Source organism: Coloeus monedula (genome assembly GCF_965178545.1).
Source record: "Coloeus monedula genome assembly, chromosome: 25".
Lineage (NCBI taxonomy): Eukaryota > Metazoa > Chordata > Aves > Passeriformes > Corvidae > Coloeus > Coloeus monedula.
In genome coordinates, this window is record NC_138805.1 from 3,050,694 (window position 1) to 3,071,398 (window position 20,705).

The following is a 20,705-nucleotide window of genomic DNA, read 5'->3' on the forward strand; positions in this document are numbered from 1 at the left end:
TTATGGTCCCTCCCAACCCAAACCAGTCTGCGATTTTGTGACTGAGGAAGTTCCTCAAGAGCAGCACTTTCTGCGCGGCTGCTTGTTTGTGTTTCTTGCTCACTTTGTTACAAGTTTATAGTGAAATTCATACCGATGTGAGTTGGCTTTTTAGGGAAAATTCTCAGAGAAATCGCTCTTTTTAGGGATTCTTGTTAAATACAAGGGGGAAACACCTACTTTGGAGCAAAACTTGGATGGGTTTTATAACCAAAATGTTGCTAATATTCTGGTACAAAAACACTTCAAGTCCTCCCAGAGCCAGACTCGGGGTGAGTTTCCTTCTCTCCAAAGGGCTTAACCAGCAGTTGGGACCGGCACCTCTCTGCATCGCTCTCCCCACCCGCGGGGGTCCCACTGCCGGGACCGTCCCTTCTCCCCATTCACGGGGGTCCCACAGGCAGGACCGGCCCCCTTCCCTACAGTCCGTGCATGCCACGGCCGGGATCATCGGCTCTCCCCCACCGCGGGGGTCTCACCCCCAGCATCCTCCTCTCTGTCTATGCGCCGGAGTCCCACCGCCGGGACCATCCCCTCTCGCCATTCGCGGGGGTCCCACCGCCGGGACCATCCTCTCTCCCACTCGGCGGGCCCAGGGCGCGCCCTGCCCGGGGGTTCGGTGCGTTCCCCCTCCCCTCCCCTGCCCGCCGGGCCCGCCCCCGGCCGGTGCCCCCGCGGAGCCGGGACCGGGCTCGGCAGCACCCCCGCCCCCGGGCCGGCGCCGCCCGGGCAGTGCGCAGGCTCGGCTCGGCTCCGCACACCCCATCATGGCGCTGCGGCGGCCGGAGCTGCTCCGGCTCCTGCTCCTGCCCCTGCTCGGTGAGTACCGGCCGGCACCGCCCGCACCGCCCGGCACCGCCCGCCGCCGGCCCCGCGCCCCGGGGAGCGGGATGCGCTGCCCCCGTCCCGATCGCGGAGTGAGAGAGGGAGGAGGGATGCGCTGCCCTCGTCCCGATCGCGGAGTGAGAGAGGGAGGAGGGATGCGCTGCCCTCGTCCCGATCGCGGAGTGAGAGAGGGAGGAGGGATGCGCTGCCCCCGTCCCGATCCTGGACTGCGAGAGGGAGCAGAGATGCACTGCCCCGGTTGCGATCCCAGGGAAAGGGGGAGATGCGCTGGCCGGTTGGGATCCCGGGGCAGGGAGGGAGGAAGGATGCGCTGCCCCAGTCGCGATCCCGGGAAGGGCAGGGATGCGCTATCCCTGCCCGTGCCCCGACAGGGATGCGCTGCCCCGATCCTCGCCACGGGGAAGGGAGGGAGCGATGCGCTGGCCCGAGCGCGGGGGGATGCGGGGACAGCGTGGGAGCCGCCGGGATGGGGGACGGGACAGCACACGGGTCCAGGGCCGGCCGGCAAGAAGGACCTGCTGGGAGCGTGATGCTGCCGGGAGCGTGGGACGCACACACACGCACAGGACCGGGGGAAACATCCCAAAACCCAGCTCAGCAAGGAGCGGGTCCAGGGCTGAGGGTGCCAGGAATGTGCAGGCTCGGCAGGCAGGCAGGGCGGACACTAGTGCCTATTCAAGACCAGGCACAGGCGCCTATTGTTCGGGGGGCCCCGCATGAATGTTTGCAGTTTTAATTGCAAAAACATTTGCTAATTCCGCTCAGGAATGAATTTGGGCTCATTTGTTGTCTGGCTATTAATAGCTGGGGGGATGAGGAGGGGGACAGCAGCCGGTGGGCTCGCGTTGTCCTCCCCCCTCCGCCCAGATGGCAGGAGGAGAAGACGGGGTGGAGTGGGGTTAGGCTGACAACCAGCCTACAGCTGAGTACCAAAATACATGGGCTGAGCATGTACACACTCACCAGTCACTGTTTTGGGTCAACTCGAGGCTGAAGTGAATGGAAATATTTCAAACAGTTTATCTAAGGACAAAAAACAATCCTCCAGCGACTCCAGAGAACTTGCAGAGTCGCTTTGGGCCTCAAAGAAAGTGAGATTTGGGCGCTCTTTACCCAATCAGTCAGCGGAGGGGTGCGAAGATGACTCTGACACTCATTCCCAACAAGGAGAGGGTTGTCACGCGCTCCAGGCTCTGGTGTTCGCTTGCTTTGCTGCGGTTTGGAGCAGAAACAGCTTCAGCGGGAGAAATGGGGAGTGCCTGATCCTGGAGCATCACACGGTCTGCCCGGTGCTAACTCTGGATTCAGCTGCTCCCTTCGAATGGTAAAAACCACAGACTTAACACGACTTTCCCTCACAGCGGGGCTGCAGGGTAGAAAGGTGCCTCATTTCCTTCCTGTGTTACTTGAGCAGAGCCTGGGTGTCCTGTTGAACCTGGCCTAAAAGATAGGGAGACTGGAAACAAACTCCAGATATTTCTGCCTTTCTTCAGACAGACAGTAGTTGCTAAAAGCAGCCAAACACCACTGGTTTCACACCCCTGCCTGAGAACATTCACCTGGTGAGTGAACCCAAGTGGCACCAGGCTTTGCTTTCCATTAAATTTAAAAAGTGCCTCATCCTGGGTTGATTTCCAGTAGTGTTTAAATGTGGGGTCATAAGCCCAGAAGATTGGGCAGAGTGAGGTTGAGAACAAAAAGGTTTCTTCCACCACGCCTGACTTGAGGGACTGGGGGCACCCCACTAAAATAGGGCTATGCTGTCAGCAGTACTTAAAATTAGACTTGTACTGAAGCCTGCAGGGCTGGTGCTGGATAGTGGGATGGGAGTGTGACTGGAAGGATGTGTTTATGCCAACCGATTACTTGGGGGAGAAAAAACAAAAAGGCATGAAAAGAAGGAGACAAAGCTCACAAGATGCTGAGATCCCAAGGTCTGACCTGCTCTAGACTCCAAGGTGCTGCTTTGACTCCCAAGTGCTGTGAGCTAGGGTTGCCTCCTGCTGTGTGTTACTGCCAGAACAGCCCCTGTTCTTGATCGTGGCCTTAAAACATTGCCAGGAAACGGGAGCCAGTGAAGCATGGAGCATTCAGTGCATTCCCAGCTCTAGGCACCAAAAGCATCTAAAGATTCTGCACATCAGGGAAATGCCATGGTCATAATTAAAGCAGTGGAAGCTCTTGGCGGCACTGATGGAGAGTGAGGCTTACGACTGACATCAGTTCTGCCTCGAGGTCTCTCCTTGCCAGCTTCCCCGTGGAAACAAATATTTGGATTTTAGAGGATTTCACGTGCTGGGCTGAGAGCAGAGCTGTGGAGACCCTCCCAAAACTCTCGAGTATTTCCTGTTGAAAATAGAACATGCTGATAGCTTGCAGTCCTTGATGGGGAGATACGGGCAAGTCCCAGGCACATTTCAGTTTTAAAGCTCATTACATTCAAATCTCCTTTTTGATTTAATTCTAAGGGCTTGGTAATAGGTTGGATTTCGCAAAAGGCTTTTTAAAATCTATGGAGTAGAAGTTCTAATTTCCTTTTTTTTTTTTTTTCTTTTAATATATGAAGTCCATCTGTCCCAGCCACCAACAACTGTTGTGAGTCAGCTGTCAGTGCCAAAAACCACTCGGTGGAAATGTTGACTCTCTTGCAGTGATGATAAGTTGCTTGTTGGTATTTTCTGGTGGGAAGTATTTGCAGTATCGCTTTCTTTTCAACAGGCAATAAAAAACCGGGACAAACAGCTTTGAGAGCCCTGCCAAAATCAGATGCTTAATAACATCTTCCAAAAAATTCCTAGGAAGGGCTTGGTGTTCCTTTTTGGGTAAGCAGGATCTGGCATCGCCACCAAAGAGTGGTTGGATGCACATCTCCTTTACAGCTGTTGACAAAGAACGCGACACCAGCACATTCCCTCTTGCCCCGAATACTTCTGAGAATTTCTTGGTTGCTGAAACACGAGGACATTCAAAGAGTAAAATGTGTTTGCTTTAGTCTGTGGACTGAGATGTTGCTCTGCTTTGTGAGCTTGGGTTCTCTCAGTGTTTATTTTCCCTGTACAAGTTGAATTCTGGGTCTCTTGGCCTGCTGCAGTTGTTTTTCAATTATCTGTCCACACACTGAGGATTTGCACCAGGGACACACTTGGAGTTGCCAAAAAATCACCTTAACAAGTAAATTAAGCGGAATGAGCTGCTGCATTTAGCTCCACAAACAAGGACAAAAGCTGTGGGTGGCCTCCTGTCAGTTTGCCCCTAACTTTAGCCATCTCCAAAGGGCAAAGCAACGATCAGCCCCCACTCGCTCCTGCTTTCCTTGCAGCATGCTTGGATTATTAGTTAAGTTTCTCTTGCAAACTGGGCTGGCTGCTTGCTCGTCCTCTGCCATGAGTGTTTGTGTGTTGAAGCAGAACTGGCCTCCCAGTTGTATATTTAGAGCTAATGCTTCACAGTTGATTGCATCAAGCCCTGATGATCCCGAGAAGGTTCGTGAACTCCTTACGGAGCCAGCCTGAAGTGGTGGGAGGGAGTTAGCAAAGGCAAAGATTTCCACAGGCCAGCAGGATCCTGAGTCCTCAAGAGTCCTTGTCTGCACAACACGAGCTTGTGTTGCCAACATGCCCCTCAATGAGATAAAACCACTGCTCTGTGCAAAAGAAGCTGGTGGCCTGCTTGGAAACTGCTGTTTATGTGAAAAGAGATGAGTTCCCGATATAAAATTAATTAGGATAATTACATTCTCAATCTGGCTTCTGTATCGACTGGAATTTGAACTGCAGCATCTTCTCCCGATTGATAAGGGCTGGTTGTCTTCCCTCAGAACCCCCAGGGAGTATCGTGTTTTTATGAGACAGGATCAAAACCCAGCTCAAACAGCACATCAGTTCTGTGTGGTGGAGGAGTTAAGGGTGTGTGCAACAAACCCCAGTCCCTGGCTGAGTCAGGACATGGCCTCAGAACCAGCTAATGGCTTTAATTGCACTAATGAATGTTCTGGACACAGCCTGAAATTTCCCCCAGAGGGCCTGGATTGCTGTTTGGGTGCAGTTCTGGCAACAGCTGTGCTTGGGGCAGAGGAAATACCTGCTGGGTCACAGTGCTCCAACTCCCTGCTGGAAACCAGAGGTTTCACTTTCAGAAGAATAAATAATAACATAAAAACTGGACTTATTTTTGGCTGGAAGGCTCAGGTCTCTGTTTGCTTGTGACCCTTCAGAGCACCAACATCCACAGGAATAACCTGAGGGGAGGGGTGTTGTTTGGAGAGTTTCAATTCTTTTTTTTTTGTGGGGACTTACCAAAATATACCTGTGAGGAACAGGACAGTGAGGAGTTCATGGACTCCATCCCATGGGCTTCACCAGAACACTGGTCTCAGGGATAATCAACTCCTCACAAACTCCTGCTTCTCATTTCAGAGGTCAGGCAGCTTCCTTGGGGGATAAACGTTGAGAGAGGTGTATTTTAAAGATGTTTCCTGCTCAGGCACAGCCAGCTGAGGTCCTGGTGTCACTTTGATGGCCTTGCTGCCACTCTAAGGAAGCTTTGTGTGACTCCTGGGCAGGACTTCAGCTGTCCAGCACAGGGAGGGCAGCACCAAGACAGCTGCAAACGGAGCTGGAGTCCTATTCTTCAGAGCAGCATCCTCAGCCAGGCCTTCAAATGTCTTAGAATAAAACCCCAACATGCAAAAAGTGAGGTTTGGAGAGGGAGTTCCTCTGCAGTTCCTCAGTGTCTTGTCAAAGGTGCTTCTCTGCTGCGTTGGGGATTGGAGGAAATTGCTTTAGGTGCATGTTCCAAATCAGAAAACAGGCAGAAAAAAGCACAGCAGAGGCAGGAGCAAAATTTATAAATGGGAGTTGACAAAAAAAAAACCCAAAACCAAAACAAAACAACCCCCCCCCCCCAAAAAAAAAAAAAAACCCCAAATAGCTCAGAAATTTCTCCAGCTCCTGAGAGCGCAGTTGGGTCAGGTTCCCATGAACTCACCTGTAAAATGCTGAGACCTGTCAGATGAGAGTCCAGTCAGCTCTGGGCTGGCACTGACTAATCAGAAAGAAACTAAGCCACATATGTGTTGTAACCTGACAGCCCACAGGTACTTCAGATAAGCTTGAAAAATTAATGGGAATCGTTCTGTCATGCAAGAATTGCTTGTCAGTATAAATAATCCCAGGTATTGGGTTCAGTGGTGCCCCTCATTGGCTGGAGCACAGGGTTTAAGACTCAGTCACAAGGGGAAATGAAGGTTTTTCAGAGCACCAGTAGATGAAGTAGATGAAATTAAATTGTGTTCAGATAATGCTCAAGATTTTTTTTTTTTTTTTTTTTTTTTAAGTCATAAATCCCAGGGATTTCAGAGTTAAAGCCAGAACACGCTCAAACCTACTCCCTTCAATGTACCTGATTATTACAACACAAATGTGAGATCAGTGGGTTTTTTAAGAGTCCTCCTAATTCTTTTGGGCACAGCTGGCTCGTTTGAAGACACTGAGCTCTAAAACTGCAGCGTGCCAAGGACTTACTATATCTTTGGCATGTGGCTAAAAGGCAGCAGTGGTCCATGTTCAGCAGTATTTCACGATTTTTAATCACGCTATTAAAAATATATTTCAGTGGCCTAGGTAAGATTTTCTGCTGAGCTGGAGAAATCCACTGAAATCTAAGGGGATTTGTTCCTATTACTAGGCTGGGTTTCTAATGCCCGTGACCTCTTCTGAAAATCCCTGCCTTAATAAACTTTGGGCAATTTCTTATATAAGTGGCCAGTGTTTGACAGAGAGGATGTAAATTAGGACACTTTTGGGCTCTGTTTTGAAGGGTGGGAGTGAAATACTTCTAAAATTTCAGGTCTGTTGAAAGCACCAGACTTCCCTGCTCACTCCCCTTGAGACATCTAATTAAGCTGCCATTTTTGACACTCTTGCCCAGTACATCTCAGGATGTACAACCATGAGGTTGGTTCAGTGGTTGCTGAAGGAGCCCATAAAACCCCACGTATCCAAAGGAAGTTGGGAGTTGTGTTTCATTAGCGACATGGAATAAGGCTGGCAAGCAAGGTCATGGAGGAGAGCTCTTTTGAGAGCCAGGCTTACCTTTCAACAGAGAAACAGAGCTCTGCACAGCAGTCCTGCTTTTTGTTCCCAGTGGAAAGGTTCCTGCCACTTCTCATCCCTCCGGGGTGGCTGTGTGTTCTCTCAGACCTCGAGTGGAGGTGGCTGCACAGCAGAGAACTTAATGATTTTGTCTGCGTGTAAATGTACAAGGCTCTGCTTGATCTTTCAGCCCCAAAATCACCCATGGAGACAGCATTTTCTGTTTTGCCAGGATGTTATCCTTGGAAAACAGAGGTTTGATGGATGTTGCTGCTGTTACAAACAGCTTCTGTTCACAGCTGTTTGCTGGGGGCTGACAAAAAAAAAAAGAGAAAGAAAAGGCAAAAACTCACTGTCCCAATTTGTGCCCTCGCTCACTGGAAGCTCCCTGAAAGATGAACTCATGGTGCTATCAGGCTGCCATGAAGATGAGGAGCGTTCCTGGGAGTATGGGATGGTAACTGGCTGCGTGAATCGCGGCGCTGGAAAGAGCCCCAGTGTCCACAGCAGCTTTTCCCATGTACCCCAGGGTCCATTAAGGAGATTGCTGCCTGCTAATGGACTTCCTCCTGAGGCTCTGGCTGCTGACACTCTCCTGAATGATTTCCGGCAGCTCACGCAGCAGGGAAGGTGTTGCAAAGTCCTGCAGCTCTTGCTGCTTCTGTGAAATAGCTTTTATCCCCTCAAAGGAAACTTACCAACAGCTATTTTTAATACACACTTAAATCTCCGCTTTAATATTTTTCTTCTGTATTGATCTTCAGCAAAAGCTGGGAGATAAATATTTCTTTATACCCACCACGTTGTTTGGAGATGGTTATTTTTAGAGCCTGGAAAACATCCGCTCTGTGCGAGAGAGGGCCTGGGCATCTTGGAAGGGGAAGAAGTCCCAGCTCTGTGCTCTGGACCTCTGGACTAGCCCTGGCTTCCCCAGCCTGTGGGAGGCCTTGGGGGAAGAGGTTGTTGAGGTGTTTAGATACCAACAAAGTGGAAGGAGTAATGCACCCCCCGTTAGTGTGATTGCTCTGTGCTTTGCTGGCGGAATTGGAGACACGAGCCATGGAACAGGTTGGCTTCACCACCACGGATCTCCTTGTTGATCTAGAGGCTCCTACAGCACAGGAGGTGCTGGTTTCCCTCCCTCTGTGCTTTTAGCTGCTCTGCTGAGGTTGCACGTAGCGTACGTGGATGGGGCTGCTCTGATTTCGCAGGGAGGCGATGGCTTATCTCCTTCAGAGCTGATGGAGTTGCCTTTGAACTGGCAGAGTGCCTTGTAATTGCCTCCCGAGCCTCGTGGGCTCTCCCTCAAGCAGACCTGGCTGTTTGAGTTGGTAAATATCCTCCTGGAGCTGGTGTTTTCCCTTCATTTTGGCCAGTTTTCAGCATCCCATAAATCTCAGGGCAGCATGGAGCTCTGCCTGCCAGAGCTGCCTCGCATGTGCTGGAGAGGAGTTTACACCAGGTACCAGCCCCTCTCTTCTGCCATCAGAAATGCTCTGGTGGGCCTTGCCGACACACAGCTGTCCTCTCCCACGCAGCAGGGCGAGAGGAGCCCTTTGAAGTCCGTGCTGGGGCTGGCAGCAGTTCCTGAGGCACCCCAGTACCCCCCTCTCTCCCTGCCAACTGCTCCTCGGGTTCTCCGAGCCAACAGCTGAGCCATGATCAGGGCTGATCATGCTGCAGGGCTGGGGCTTTGCCAGGGGGCAGAGGGGACTCCAGATTCCAGTTTGTTCCTGAGCATGGGAGAATCTGGGGGCTCTTTCCCCATGTCCCAAGGCGTGATCATCGCCCACCAGCATCCCGCTGTTGGTACACAATAGGGATTGTTCTCCCCGCCTGGGCAGGCTCCTGGTGTTCTGCTGCAGGCTCCTTGATCCTCCTCTTTCTGCAAATATTTGGAACAGATCCTGTTTGGCTGTTTTGACAGTTTGACTCAGCTGTTAAATGACAAAGGGAAGCTGGACTCAGGTTCACCGTGGTTACAAGCAGCTCTACAAAGAGGGGAGATGAGGGTCAAATTCAGACACGGGACTGTGTGGGAGAGGTCCTGGCCTCAAGGCTTAGTCCTGGAGCAGGGTTGGATGCAGCCGCTCTGCAAGGGGATCCTTAACCTTGCTGGCCATGACACTGCGCAGTCCCGAGGAGAGTGTGGTTTTGGAGTGACAAATAATGGCATAATTCTGGCTGCTTCCATATTTCCCAAGAGCTTTTCAGTTCCTGGCTCATCCTCGGTCACTGCTGAGGCACACATGCCATAAGTCTCACATCTGTCACTCAGCTCCGTGTCCTGGACATGAGGCAAAGACTCTCTTGGCTCCAAAGGCTTCCCTCTTTCCTCCCTCCCGAGTTTCCTCTTGGTGTCTGTGTCCCTCACTGAGAAGCAGTAGCTCCTTCAAAGAAATGCAAGGAAGCCCATTTGCAGAATTTACAGCTGCTTCCCCAGGCTTGAGTGTCCTCCTCTTTAAGAGCAAGCTTTTAAGCATGTTCTTAAGTGGGAAGATAAGTGGTGTTACAATCCTTTCATCTTCTGGCTCAGAGCAGTCTGGAGATCACTGATAAGGGGATGACAGCACGAGGAAGATGCATAGGCACCTTTGGATTTAATTCCTACTTTGCAAGGCAGTCTTTAAAGCACATCTCGGGTGGGAGCAGAGGCTGGTAAAATAAAGCTGGGCCTCCCCTTCTCAGCATATGTCTTTTCCTCATGTCTCTGAGGCAGATCCTCTGTGTGTGCCAAGCAGAGCCGGCACAGACTGAGCCGGGTTCTCCGTTCCTGAGCCCTCCTTCTGCTGCTGACATTCGAGGGACTTGGCTGGGGCTGTCTCTAGACGCTGTTTCGGCTGGTGGTTTCATTTGCACATTTCTTTTTCTTGCAGCAGTCCTTAAAGCACATTTGAGCTGTGCTTTAAACAGGGCTGCTCGCACATGATGGGCTGAGATGCATTCCTGTGCCAGGGGCTGCGAGACAGCACCCTCAGCCTCACGTGGGTGGGAGTCTTCAGACCCCTCTTGAACAAACCCTGCATTCAGCTCCAGAATTCCTGCCTTAGCCCCTCGTCTGCTGGCTGAAACAGGTGGCAAGCATGTGCCTGTGAGGGTCTGTACTGGGGGTGGTCCTCAAGGTCAGCTGTATCCAGCCCACATTCCTGCTGCGTCCCCCCACCTCACCTTCTGGCCCAGCTGGCCCTGGGCCACCCAGCCCAGAGGTTCCTGGCCACGTCCACGCGCTGCTTGTGGCAAACAAACCACTTGAAGGTGGGGTGTCTGTGGGCCAAGCCTGCCCCAGCCTGCTGCCTGCTCCTCCGAGGGAATTGGGGGAAAGTGGCTGGGGCAGAACGTGTCAGACACTCGCCAGCACCCCAGGGCACACACACTGAGCATCCACGTCCTGGGGATGGCACCTGTGCAGCTCCAGAGGCTGCTCCACATCAGGACATTCCACAGGCTCTGCTGGGAGTGGTGGAGTTGGCGAGCTCCTGGCCACGCCAGACCTAGGAACAGAGGGAAAAGTGGAGCTGTTTGAGCCAGGGAGTTCCTTGGCAGGGTTTTGGCACAGTCTGCAGGCGAGCACAATCCAGAGGAGGCAGTGCCTCGTGCCCAGAGAAGCCCAGATCCAGGTGCTGCTGTGGATTTTCCAAATGCCTCCTCCTGTTCTCAGGGATTTCTGCTCGCAGCTCACTGCGTGGTGCCAAGTCTTTCGCAGACGAGGCTACAAACCTTCCCACAGCAAGCCCCATCTCTCTGCCCCTCAGGCTCTCTCTGGGGAGCTGCTGCAGCTGGGCAGGGCTGGCTCTGCCACCCCGGACTTGCATCCCAGCCCCAAGTGTGAGCAGAGGCTGCTGCTCCCTCTTGGATCAGCCCCCAGTGCCTCTGCACCTCGCTGTTACTCAGCACTTTTCCCTGACAGGGAATTAAGTAGGATTTCTAGGTCATTGTGGGGCTGTCAGGAGGAATCGTCTCCTGTAGACCTCATTATCAAGGCTCTTTCTGCAATGCCAGACTTCAGAACAATTGCAGCCTGGTTCCCTAAACACTGGCTAATGAGACAGAGCTGTTAGCAGCAGTTTGCTAAATAAAGGCTGTTTCTGCCTGAGACAGAATAGAGCCAGACGGATTTTCTTAGCTGTCTCTCACTCAGAAGGTATTTCAAAGGACCCCGAATAAAATAATGAGGTAAATGTTGCTCTCGTGGTGGCTGCGTGGGGTCAGTGCTCGATGCTAGTGCCAGGTGCTTCCCCACAGCAGGGACTTCAAGTAACTTGTGCTCAAGAAACTCAGAATCCTCTCCTTGGTTTCAGGGTATCCTGATTATCTACCTGAGCTCCTTTGTCCTGCTGTGACAGTGACTTGCTGCTCGGTGGATGAGCTGGGTGCTGACCTCCGTTTCCTTGGGTGTCACAGGAGGATATTCTGTGATCCCCAGCTTGCAGCAAAGCTTGCCCAGCATTCACACATGTGGCTTTGGGGAGGCAAGGGGTCCAGCAGCTGAGCAGGAGGGACAAGTGTGACAAGTGTGTGGCAGCTTTTGAAAGGAGCTGGGGGGGTGCAGCCTGCCCAGAGGAGACAGGTGAGATCTCAGCTTGTGTCTGGGTGCTGAGCAGAGGGGATGCAGCCCCCACCTGGGTAATCTGAAGCCAGCTGACTTCTGTTGATGTGCCTGTCATGAGATTTTTCATCCTACCTCTCTTCCTGTTGCCACAAAGGCCTGGATTAAAGATAAACTCTGGAGCGTGATGGGATGAGTCCTTGCCTCTGGCTGGAGCAGGCACAGGAGAGCTGGGGAGTATTACCTGTCCAGTTTGCAGGTCTGTTTGAAGAGGTGCTTTGATGTGGTAGTGGGCGTCCATGGAAGGTAAATGGTGTCTAGACAGGTTTTTCTCACTCTCTTGTTATCTCTGAGGCAGCAGGAACGGTGCCAAACAGGCTGAACAGCTCCAGAAGCAGAGCTATTTCTAGGAAGATGGAAAATGGTTCTTCAGGAGAATCCAGGATAGCTCTCGCTGGACCCCGGTTGAACTTCTTGCAGGTGGAACCTGGATCACTTAATTGCAGGTAGATGCTGCTAAGAGTGAGCAAAAGGAGGTCCAGGAGGTGGCCAGTGTGTTTCCAGTGAGCTGGCACAGCAGAGAGGTCCAGGAGAGGTCCATTGACCAGTGCTGTGGCCAGCGGGTTGGGAATCCAGGACGATCCAGTCGATTTTGGCAGCAGCAGGGTGCTGAGGGAAGACTCCCTCGGTCTGGCTAACTGATGGGTGCCAGGACTTGCCCAGCAGAGCTGGCCTGTGTGCCCAGTGACCACTGCAGCGGTGGGGCCGTGGCTGTGGGAGGGAAGGTGAAGGCAGGCCGGGATCTGGAGAGACTTGTCGCTGGCTGGCAAGCGCTGCTCTCAGCGCTGTCTCTGATATGCCATCTCCCCGGGCTGTTTGGGAGGGGAAGTGGAGACTGGATTCAAATGCCTATTGTCTGTCCTTCGGCTGGGAGCAGAGCCAGCAGAGAGAGAGGCGCTGGCAGCATCTGATACAGGGGGCAGATGTGAGGGGAAGCACACTCATCCGTGAAACGCTGGCGCTGGGATTTTCAAAGGAGCCTCAAAGGTTAAGTGCCATGTGCTGGAATGCGTACATGAAGGTCAGGAGAGAAATCCGGGGCTCCTGGGATCCCTGCAGGGCTGGGGGAAGCTTTTTGCAGGCAGCTCTTGCCACGGGGACCAGGCCCTGTGCAGCATCTGTGTGCTGCCAGGACTCCTGCTGCCCTGGGCCCCAGCTGTTCCAGCGTGGCCATGAGGAGGGCAAAGCCACACCGTGCCAGGTTTAGTGTCACCTGGGAAGCTTCAGAGGAGCTCAGGTAAGCTCAGCCTGGCTCCCCTCTCCTGTGGGCAGCTGCCGGGTTCTGCAGCAGGGGCTGGGAGCTGAGCGCTTCCCGACCCTGCCCGGCCTCTCCCCCTGCCAGAGCAGGGCTCGGCCACGGGTTCCAAGCAGAGCTGGAAACTTGGCACGGGGGCACGGAGCAGCCAAGAGCCCAGCTTGTTCCTCTGTGTCAGGGCTGGCTTCTGTACTGCTGTGGGGAGTGCAAATATGTTCCCAATCTGTTTGCCTCACTGACACGACTCCAAGACACACAGGGAACAGATACACTGACTGAGAAGAGGCCATTGTTACAGGGACCTTCCTGACTGTGGCTCCGCTGTGCTTCATCCCCAGCATCCACAGAGCCCAATCCTCCCGGGTCCCCAGCCTGACCTGCACGTTAGCACAGGCAAGCCAGGGGTTCTCTCCTGCTTTATTCAGTTTGTCCGTCCATGTGCCCTGATCTGGCCTTCTGATTTCTGTGCTGATGTCTGGCAAGCAGGTATTAAATCAGGCTGTAGATAAAAGGAGACGAGCGTTGCCTCCCTGAGAACCAGCCCAGACATCCAGTGACACATTGCTAATTGCAGCCAGGCAGACAGATAGCAGTGCTGGAGGCTGAGCAGCCAGGAGCCACGGGAAGGCACTGATGGGCTGATGGACAGGTTGGGGTTTTGGCCAAGGAGGAATGAAGGCCCCAAGAAAAGCAGAGAAGAGGAAGGGAGTTACCTCATTTGTTTCCAGCAGGGCTGTCCTCTGAGAGGTATTTCCTTAAGCTTTACACAGTCCGAATTTAGTTGCAACTTTTATGAACAATAAAGGCTTCCATGGTTTCCCTCGGAGGAACTGGAACGAATCCAAATAGATTTTAGTGCTGAGAAGCAGGTCCTGTTACTAATGTCAGCCTAATCACTTCTTTCGATCTCCTTCCCACCTTTTTTGCCATTCATCCTCTAAGGCCTCCAGGCAAGTTACCAAGTCCAGTCTACTCTTCTTAGCTGTTTCTGACTTTGCAGCCTGCCCTTGCTTTTTAGGGTCTGTGAGGGCATTTAATATGCCTGCCCCAGGCTGGGGTGGGGACTGTCCCCATGCCTCAGGAGAGAGCTGGCGCTGTGACACGAAGCCTGGAGGAGCTGGCAGGACAGTGGCACAGAGCTGAGCTGAACCAGGGACCAGCACGTGCTGCTGGGGCTGTGTCTCCCTGGGAAAAGGGCCTCTGACCAGGACTCAACTGGGAGCATTCGGCTGAGAAAATTCTCTGCTAAAAATAGCAGCAGATGATGTTTAAGGAGAGAAACAAGTCAGGGTCTGGGAGAAGTTGGTTCCCAGATACATGGCTAATTCAACTCCCCCAAGACAAGTAATCTTTTAACCCCTCCGTGCCAAGGCTCCTTTCTGCTCTAATAAACAAACTTGCCCTGGTCAGGAATCCAGGCTGGGACGAGCCAGGATGGGTTTTGTCCTCTTTGCTGTGACACAGCATTAGTCCCTTCCCTCTCCCCCTGCTCATTTATGGCAGCATCTTCCTAATAGCTCTCTGTGTCACCCTTTTCTTCCTTATCTGTCCCTGACTTCACTTGGGCTCCCTTTAATTCCCCGGCTGCACTTCCTAAGGAAATAATCTCCCCTGAACCCTGCGGCGCTTCTCCCCGTGCGGGTTGGCAGCCTGTGCTCGGGCTGATGTTCACAAGGGAAGTCTTTTCAGATCTGCTTCTGTGATCCAGGGCTGCCCCTAAAATCACATCTCCGGGCCTGCACATGGCTCGCTGAGCGCCTTTTCCCCCTTGTGTGGCTGCGTCCTTTGTTCTGACAGATTCGCTGCAAAGCTTCAAAGCTGCCTGGCGGAGGCTGGCCCCACCTCTCCTGCCTGGAATGACGGCAGTGGGATCAGGGGCTCCTGGTCGGCTCACAGGCAGCCGGGGATGTTCCCTGGGTGCCTGCAGTCAGGTTCCTGCAGCGTTCATTTGTGCGTGTTTTGTGCGACGCATTAGCAAGACAATTGCGGTTTGTACCGGGGGCTAGAATTACACACGCGCGGAGAAAAGGCAAAAATTACACTGTAAAATTGGAGGAAATGTTCTTAAAACGAGAGCTGCTTTCAGTCTTGTCATAAATGATTTCTCTGTGTGCTTGCTCACGCCCTCTTCTGTTCCCTTCTCCAGCCTACTCCCGGCTCTTGGCTCTGATGACTGCTGCTCTCTTCCCATCTCCCTTTTTCCACAGGAAGATGACATGGTTGGTCTTCGATAAGCAGAACCTCAGATCCGTGTTTTGCTGGTCAAGCTCTAGGATGGAGGAGAAGGAAGGATCAGGAGATTAGAGTCACAGACAGAGGAATAGAGGATTATAGGCTAAACCCCTGCAAGTCTCTGTATTGATGGTTGGGACACAGCCAGACACTAAGGAGCATTGCAAAGCCTGGTGCTGATAGCATATCCGCTTATTTCCTGTCTTTGCATTGCAGGCAGCTTCTGAGATGTGTGTCCTCATCAAAAGCCAGGGTCAGGCAGGTACCGAGCATCCCAGCTCCTGGGGAAGTCAAATACCTGCTGAGATCAAGTCTGTGCCTCGGCTGGCGTTCAGCCTGGAAAACGTCACCGTGGCTTATGAGATTCTCAGCAATCCTTGAGTCAAATTCCCACACGAGCCAAAAATAAAGGAACTTGCCCCTTTTCCCGTTGCAGTTCATTCCCTCTCCCTGACGCTGGCCATAGATCCCTGTCACGTCTCGCTGACCCCACTCCGTCCCGGATTTCATTCCTCAGCATCTGTCTGCTGCCAGGAGAGTCCTGCTGGGAGGAAGGGAGAGGACAGCAGGAAGACCATTGCCCCTGGCTCTTGTGACAGTTATATGCTGGTTCCCTCCCACTTTGCACTAATTTGGTACCAGCATCTGCCACTTTGGGGAGGAAGGGGACTTGCTGAAGTGAGAAATAATGTAGGATGTGCCTGCATGGCACTTCTTAGGGCTGGCTACGGAAACAATGGAAGGCAAGTGGGAATAGGCAGGAAGGGTTGGTTTCAAATCTGCCCTGTGCAAAGGTTCCCACTGCTCTCCAGTGCTCACCATCTTTGGTCCTGGGATTTGCTGCTGCAGGGCGTTCTCATCTGGTGAGCGGGTCACAGCGTGGCGTAGCCACTGCTGCCTGAGACAGCGTGTGCCTTTGCTCTTCCTGTGATTTCCATTCCTCATTTTTTTCCTCCAGTGAACTGGAACTGTACATCCTCGCTGAGTTACAGGGGACACTGAGTTTGAAGGGACTGAGGCTCAGCTGAGAAATGTACAGCACTTGGGCAGAGGGAAATGATGGGGAAACACTGCACGGGAGACCCTCGGCTTCCTCAGGGTTCCAGGGGCCCAGGCAGCTGTATCCCTGTGGTTTTCATGCCCTAAAGCGGAGGTGGGGATGAGCTGCCCTCCTGGGATCTCCTCATGTCCCATTTTTGGCACTGATTTCCCTGGTGTTGGCTGTGAGCCAGCCCAGTTTGAAGGTGTAATTAGGCTGCCTATTTGTTAATGAGAATGGCAAGACCAGAGCTGAGCACATTGTGGCTGGTTTGATGCATTCCTGGCCAAGTGGTCTGGATTTCTCCTCTGGTTTTTGTCAAAACCTTGGTGCAGCTGTAAGGAGGAGCTCTCCCACCTCAGAACCACACAGCAAGGCCACCTGCCCCTGTTTTTCCTTCCTGGAGAGTCATCCTAACACTGGAAGCCCAAAGCATCTGTGTGAGGGGCTTGACCCCAGAGGCCAGCAGCAGGGCAAAGAAATGCTCTGGGCAGGACTTAACCCCCTGGCAGAAGCTCCATGCCCCATTCCCTGTTGCTCACACAAGCAAAATAAGACTTTCAGTTCAGCCTCAAGTTTCTTGGGAAGGGAGAAGCAATTCCAGAATGCAGGGGATGATAGTAACAGCTTTCCTGTTCATGTTTCCTTTCTGTTCCCCCTGCACTACCCTTCATCCCAGATTTTGAGGGGCAAATTGCAGCTCTTTCCATCTTCTCTCTGAACTGAAGCTGGCCTGAAGTATGTTCCAGAAAGATGCAATCTGACATGCTGGAAGCTCTGGAGCCCTTGCTTCTTCCATCCTAATCTCTTTTAAGTATTAGGTATTAGTCATCCACACAAATACTGCTTCCTCCCGACTCGTGCGTACAGTCAGTCCTTCCCAGGAGAAGAGCCAGAAACTGGGCATGAGCTTGGGAAAACAGGAGAGCTAGGCCCAGATCAGGCACGGATTAAGATGTTGGGCAAGGCTTGTCCAGCCACATCTGCAGGGTATTAAATGTCCATCTTCTCCTTGATGGCAGCAGTGCGTGGGTCCCTTTGTGGGGCTGCTGCCTCCAGGCACGTCTGTTGGGACAGAGGAAACCCCATTTTAATAAAACGGGGTCGTTTCTGTGAAGGGGCAGATCTGCAGGACCTTAACATCTCATCTCTACCCATGCTGCAGTGCCACAGCAAGCGAAGGTTGTGAAACTCTGAGCTGCAGAAGCCCTGATCAGATGATGATTTGAGATTGTCAGTCTGCAGCTGCACCCCAACGTGACGAAACCAGGCTCGGGGAAACCATCAGAAAGCTCTGTGTGGTCTTCACAGGCAACACCTACGCTTCCCTGCCTGCCTGGGAGAGAGGAGGAGTGTTTGGCTACAGAAGGAGCTGCTTTGCTGAGAGGCTTTTGACCTAAGAGGGTTCCATATCTCCTTGAGAGCAGCCTGTTCTACTCCTCAGGGTGGGTGTGCTTTGCTGTCTGGTTAGGAAGTAGAACAGTAAATCCTCCTGTCCAAAAGAAAAAAAAAAAAAAAAAAAAAAAAAGAAAAACAAGAAAATAAGGAGGAGGAAAGAAAAAGCTAAAATGAAAAGGAAGCAAAAAGCCTGTGTGCATGGCCTGGGTGCTAATGAGCCCTCTCTGCAGCAAATGCAGTCAGGTCTTTAAGGTCCCAATTTAAGTGAGGAGATTTAAATCAGGAGATTTAAACAGGTTAGGATTTCTTTCCAGAACTGCACGTACCCTGTTTGAAGTCAGGCATCTCCTCACCTTCTGTACTAGTAAGCAGGAAGAGAGTGAATTAAGGGCAAAATCCCAAGTTCTTACATCTTCAGATGAATGCAAATACCCGGTGGTGTTCCACAGAGCTTCATCCTGTGGGGTCCTGGTCCTGCTGGGACCACCAGAGACCCCCTCATGACCCGTGTTTCAGAGAGAGTGCCACGAGCGAGCTCCCTAAGAGAGGAGGAAAGCAAAGCCAGAGCCACATGGATGCAAACACTGCCCTGTAAGGGTGCATTTGCCTTCTCTGGGTTGATCGTGCCTCGTGTTCCCTGCCCAGGCGGGCACATCTCTGTTGGGAGGTGTCTATCAGAGAGCTGACACCCTTTTAGCTGAGCAGTACAAGCCATGCATCTAAAATAAGTCATGCTGGTTTATGATAGCTGGTAAAAATAAAGCCTTACTAGCACAAGCAGCTATAACAGCACAGAGGATTTACGACTGAGTGGGTTTTTTCCAGGGTGGGCTGGCCACAGTCTGGTGATGGCCTTTTTATAACCGTTATCAGCTCCCACACAGACCAGGTCCATCTGTTACTTAATTTGAACGGAGACACTCCTAAGCTTTTGTTCACTAATCTCTCGCTGCACATCTCCATTGTTCTCCAGCAGGGCTGCCCACCCCGGAGTCAAGGCTGAGCTCAGGGAGGTGCCATGGAAAAACATGGGGTAAAAAAAGGCACGCTGGGGTCACTGGGCAGACGTGGCCCATCCTCCTGCCTGCTCCCTTCTATCAGCTCCAAGGGGCTTTCGACCTGCCACGGGGATGCAAACACACCGGCAGCTCCTTGGGCTGGAGGAGAGGAGCGGAAGTTGTGACTGAGTGCTACAAAACATTTGTTCATCCCTTATAAAGCCAGGCTTTATGTGTCACAAGTACATTTGCTATTCCTGAAGTTCTCCACAAAGACAGTTGGACAAAGAAAGCCCAAAAAACTTCGCCGAGAAGTGCCTAAGCCACTCTGGTCTCTCATTTCTGTGCCACGCTGTGCTGTCTGTCCTGCCCCACCTGGCACAAGTCTGATTGTGGAATTGCAACGAGACGCGCTGGGAATAGAGAAGAGGGGGGATAAAGAGCCTGCAGCACTGGAAGACAAAAGGATGGATACTTCCAGGCAGATGGTCAGATGTTCCTGAAAGGGCTTATGGTGATTTCCTCAGAATAAGCTGAGGCCAGAAACCCAGCCTCCCCTCTCCGTGTCATACCCAGCCCATCTCTGCGTGGCTTCCTCTGCTCTTCCTCTGGAGATTTCCCACACATTTCACAGTCAGCTTCCTCCCTGCTGCACACACCCCCCTGGAGAGGCAGGGACAGTCCTGGGGTCAGCCTGGCTGCCCTCCCAGCTCCTCTGTGCTGCTCTGTGCCTGGGCTCTGCTGTCCTCGTCACCGCCGCTCCCGGCACCGAGGATGGGTGGATGCTCCAGGGGCACCTCCAGACGGGCAGCCCCGAGCGTGTTGACGTGCAGAGGGTTCAGCTAACATGTTTTAACACCCCACAACATATCGCTCACTGCTGCTGCGCTGAGTAACCACCCAGAAAGCAGAGATGCTTAACAAGGCATGTGGTTTATCGCAGCGTTCCCACATGGCTTAGGCACGCTTTGAATTGCAAATGGAGCAAGGGCTTAGTGATGATGGACACCTCGAGCAAGGCATATTTTTGTTGCTTTGGTGGGCAGGTGTTTAAATACAGCTGCGTGGTTTTGTACTGCCTGTGCCTGACAGTGCATTAGCTAAAATTACTGTCTCAGATAACTGCGATCGCGGCATCGAGCGACGCTGCAGCGCAGGATGCTGCCAGCAACTTCTCCCAAACTCTTTCCTGGTCATCCTCTCACTTTCCCTCTTAACACAATACCTCACCTCCTCTTCAGATTTCTGCCTAGAGCTTTCAAACAGACATCAAGGAAGGAGGTGGAAGGTCAAGCTTGGCTTTGAACAGTAGAAAGGAGGTTCAACACACACAGAGTTGCCTATAAAGCTGCTTTTTTTTCTGCAGGATAGCATTTTAAAATGATTCAGATACCATGAGTCACAGTAACAAGCATAGGCTGGATCTCTTTAGTTGAAAAAAAAAAAAAAGTGCCATAAGAATATGCTATAGACTTCAGTGCCTTGTCCTGGATTCTATTTTGGAGAACTGATGACATTTGGGATTCAACCATATGTCTGGCTGAGTCTGCAGCACATACAGAGCTGGTAGGTATTCAGGAGGGTAGAACATAACAGATCTGGTAGGATTTGGGATTTTGCAGCCTATAGAGACCTGGTAGGAACTGGGAGATGTGGCACATATGGATCTGGTGGGAATGCAGGGATGTGGAACATACGGCTGTGATGAGTGCCTGTGCTGTGGCACACATGCTGCTCTGGAAAGGGAATGCAATTCCAGCTGTTCTCCAAGCCCTGGGTGCTGAGGCCTTTGAAGTGAGATTTACATAACACAAACCCTTTGCTGCTTATTTGTGCTGGGCTGGAAGGAGCCTAAAGGAACACCTTTGAAATACTCCTTTTAGAAGGTGGCTTAAGCACCAGTGATGATTTCACACAAAACAAAACAAAGAGACAACCTTTGCCAACAGAGCAAAGTTCTAGAAAGGCATTCCTCTCTTGCTGTACAGTCCGTATGGTCACTTCAGGTTTTTGTTTTGCTTTTCTGTCACCTTCTTTTAATTTAGAACATGCTACTTGCAGTGTTCTGCTACACAGAGAGGAATAAATCTGCCTGAGCAGTGATTTAAGCAGCCACATTGATCTCTGCCCAAGGTCAATACATGTAATAATGCCAGAACCTCTGCCACAGTCTCCAAGGACTCAGCTTCTGTCTAAAATT

General features: G+C 52.1%; 1 protein-coding gene across 1 annotated transcript in view; it reads left to right on the forward strand.

The window, feature by feature from the left end:
* Positions 1-806: 806 nt before the first annotated feature.
* The window catches only part of JAM3 (junctional adhesion molecule 3), a gene marked incomplete at its 5' end in the record, with an annotated part of 28,952 nt that continues 9,053 nt past the window's right edge, over positions 807-20,705 (forward strand). Inside the window, one exon of the mRNA XM_082297097.1 lies at positions 807-858. Within this exon, the coding sequence (XP_082153223.1) occupies positions 807-858 (52 nt within the window). The remainder of the gene's footprint in view (positions 859-20,705) is intronic.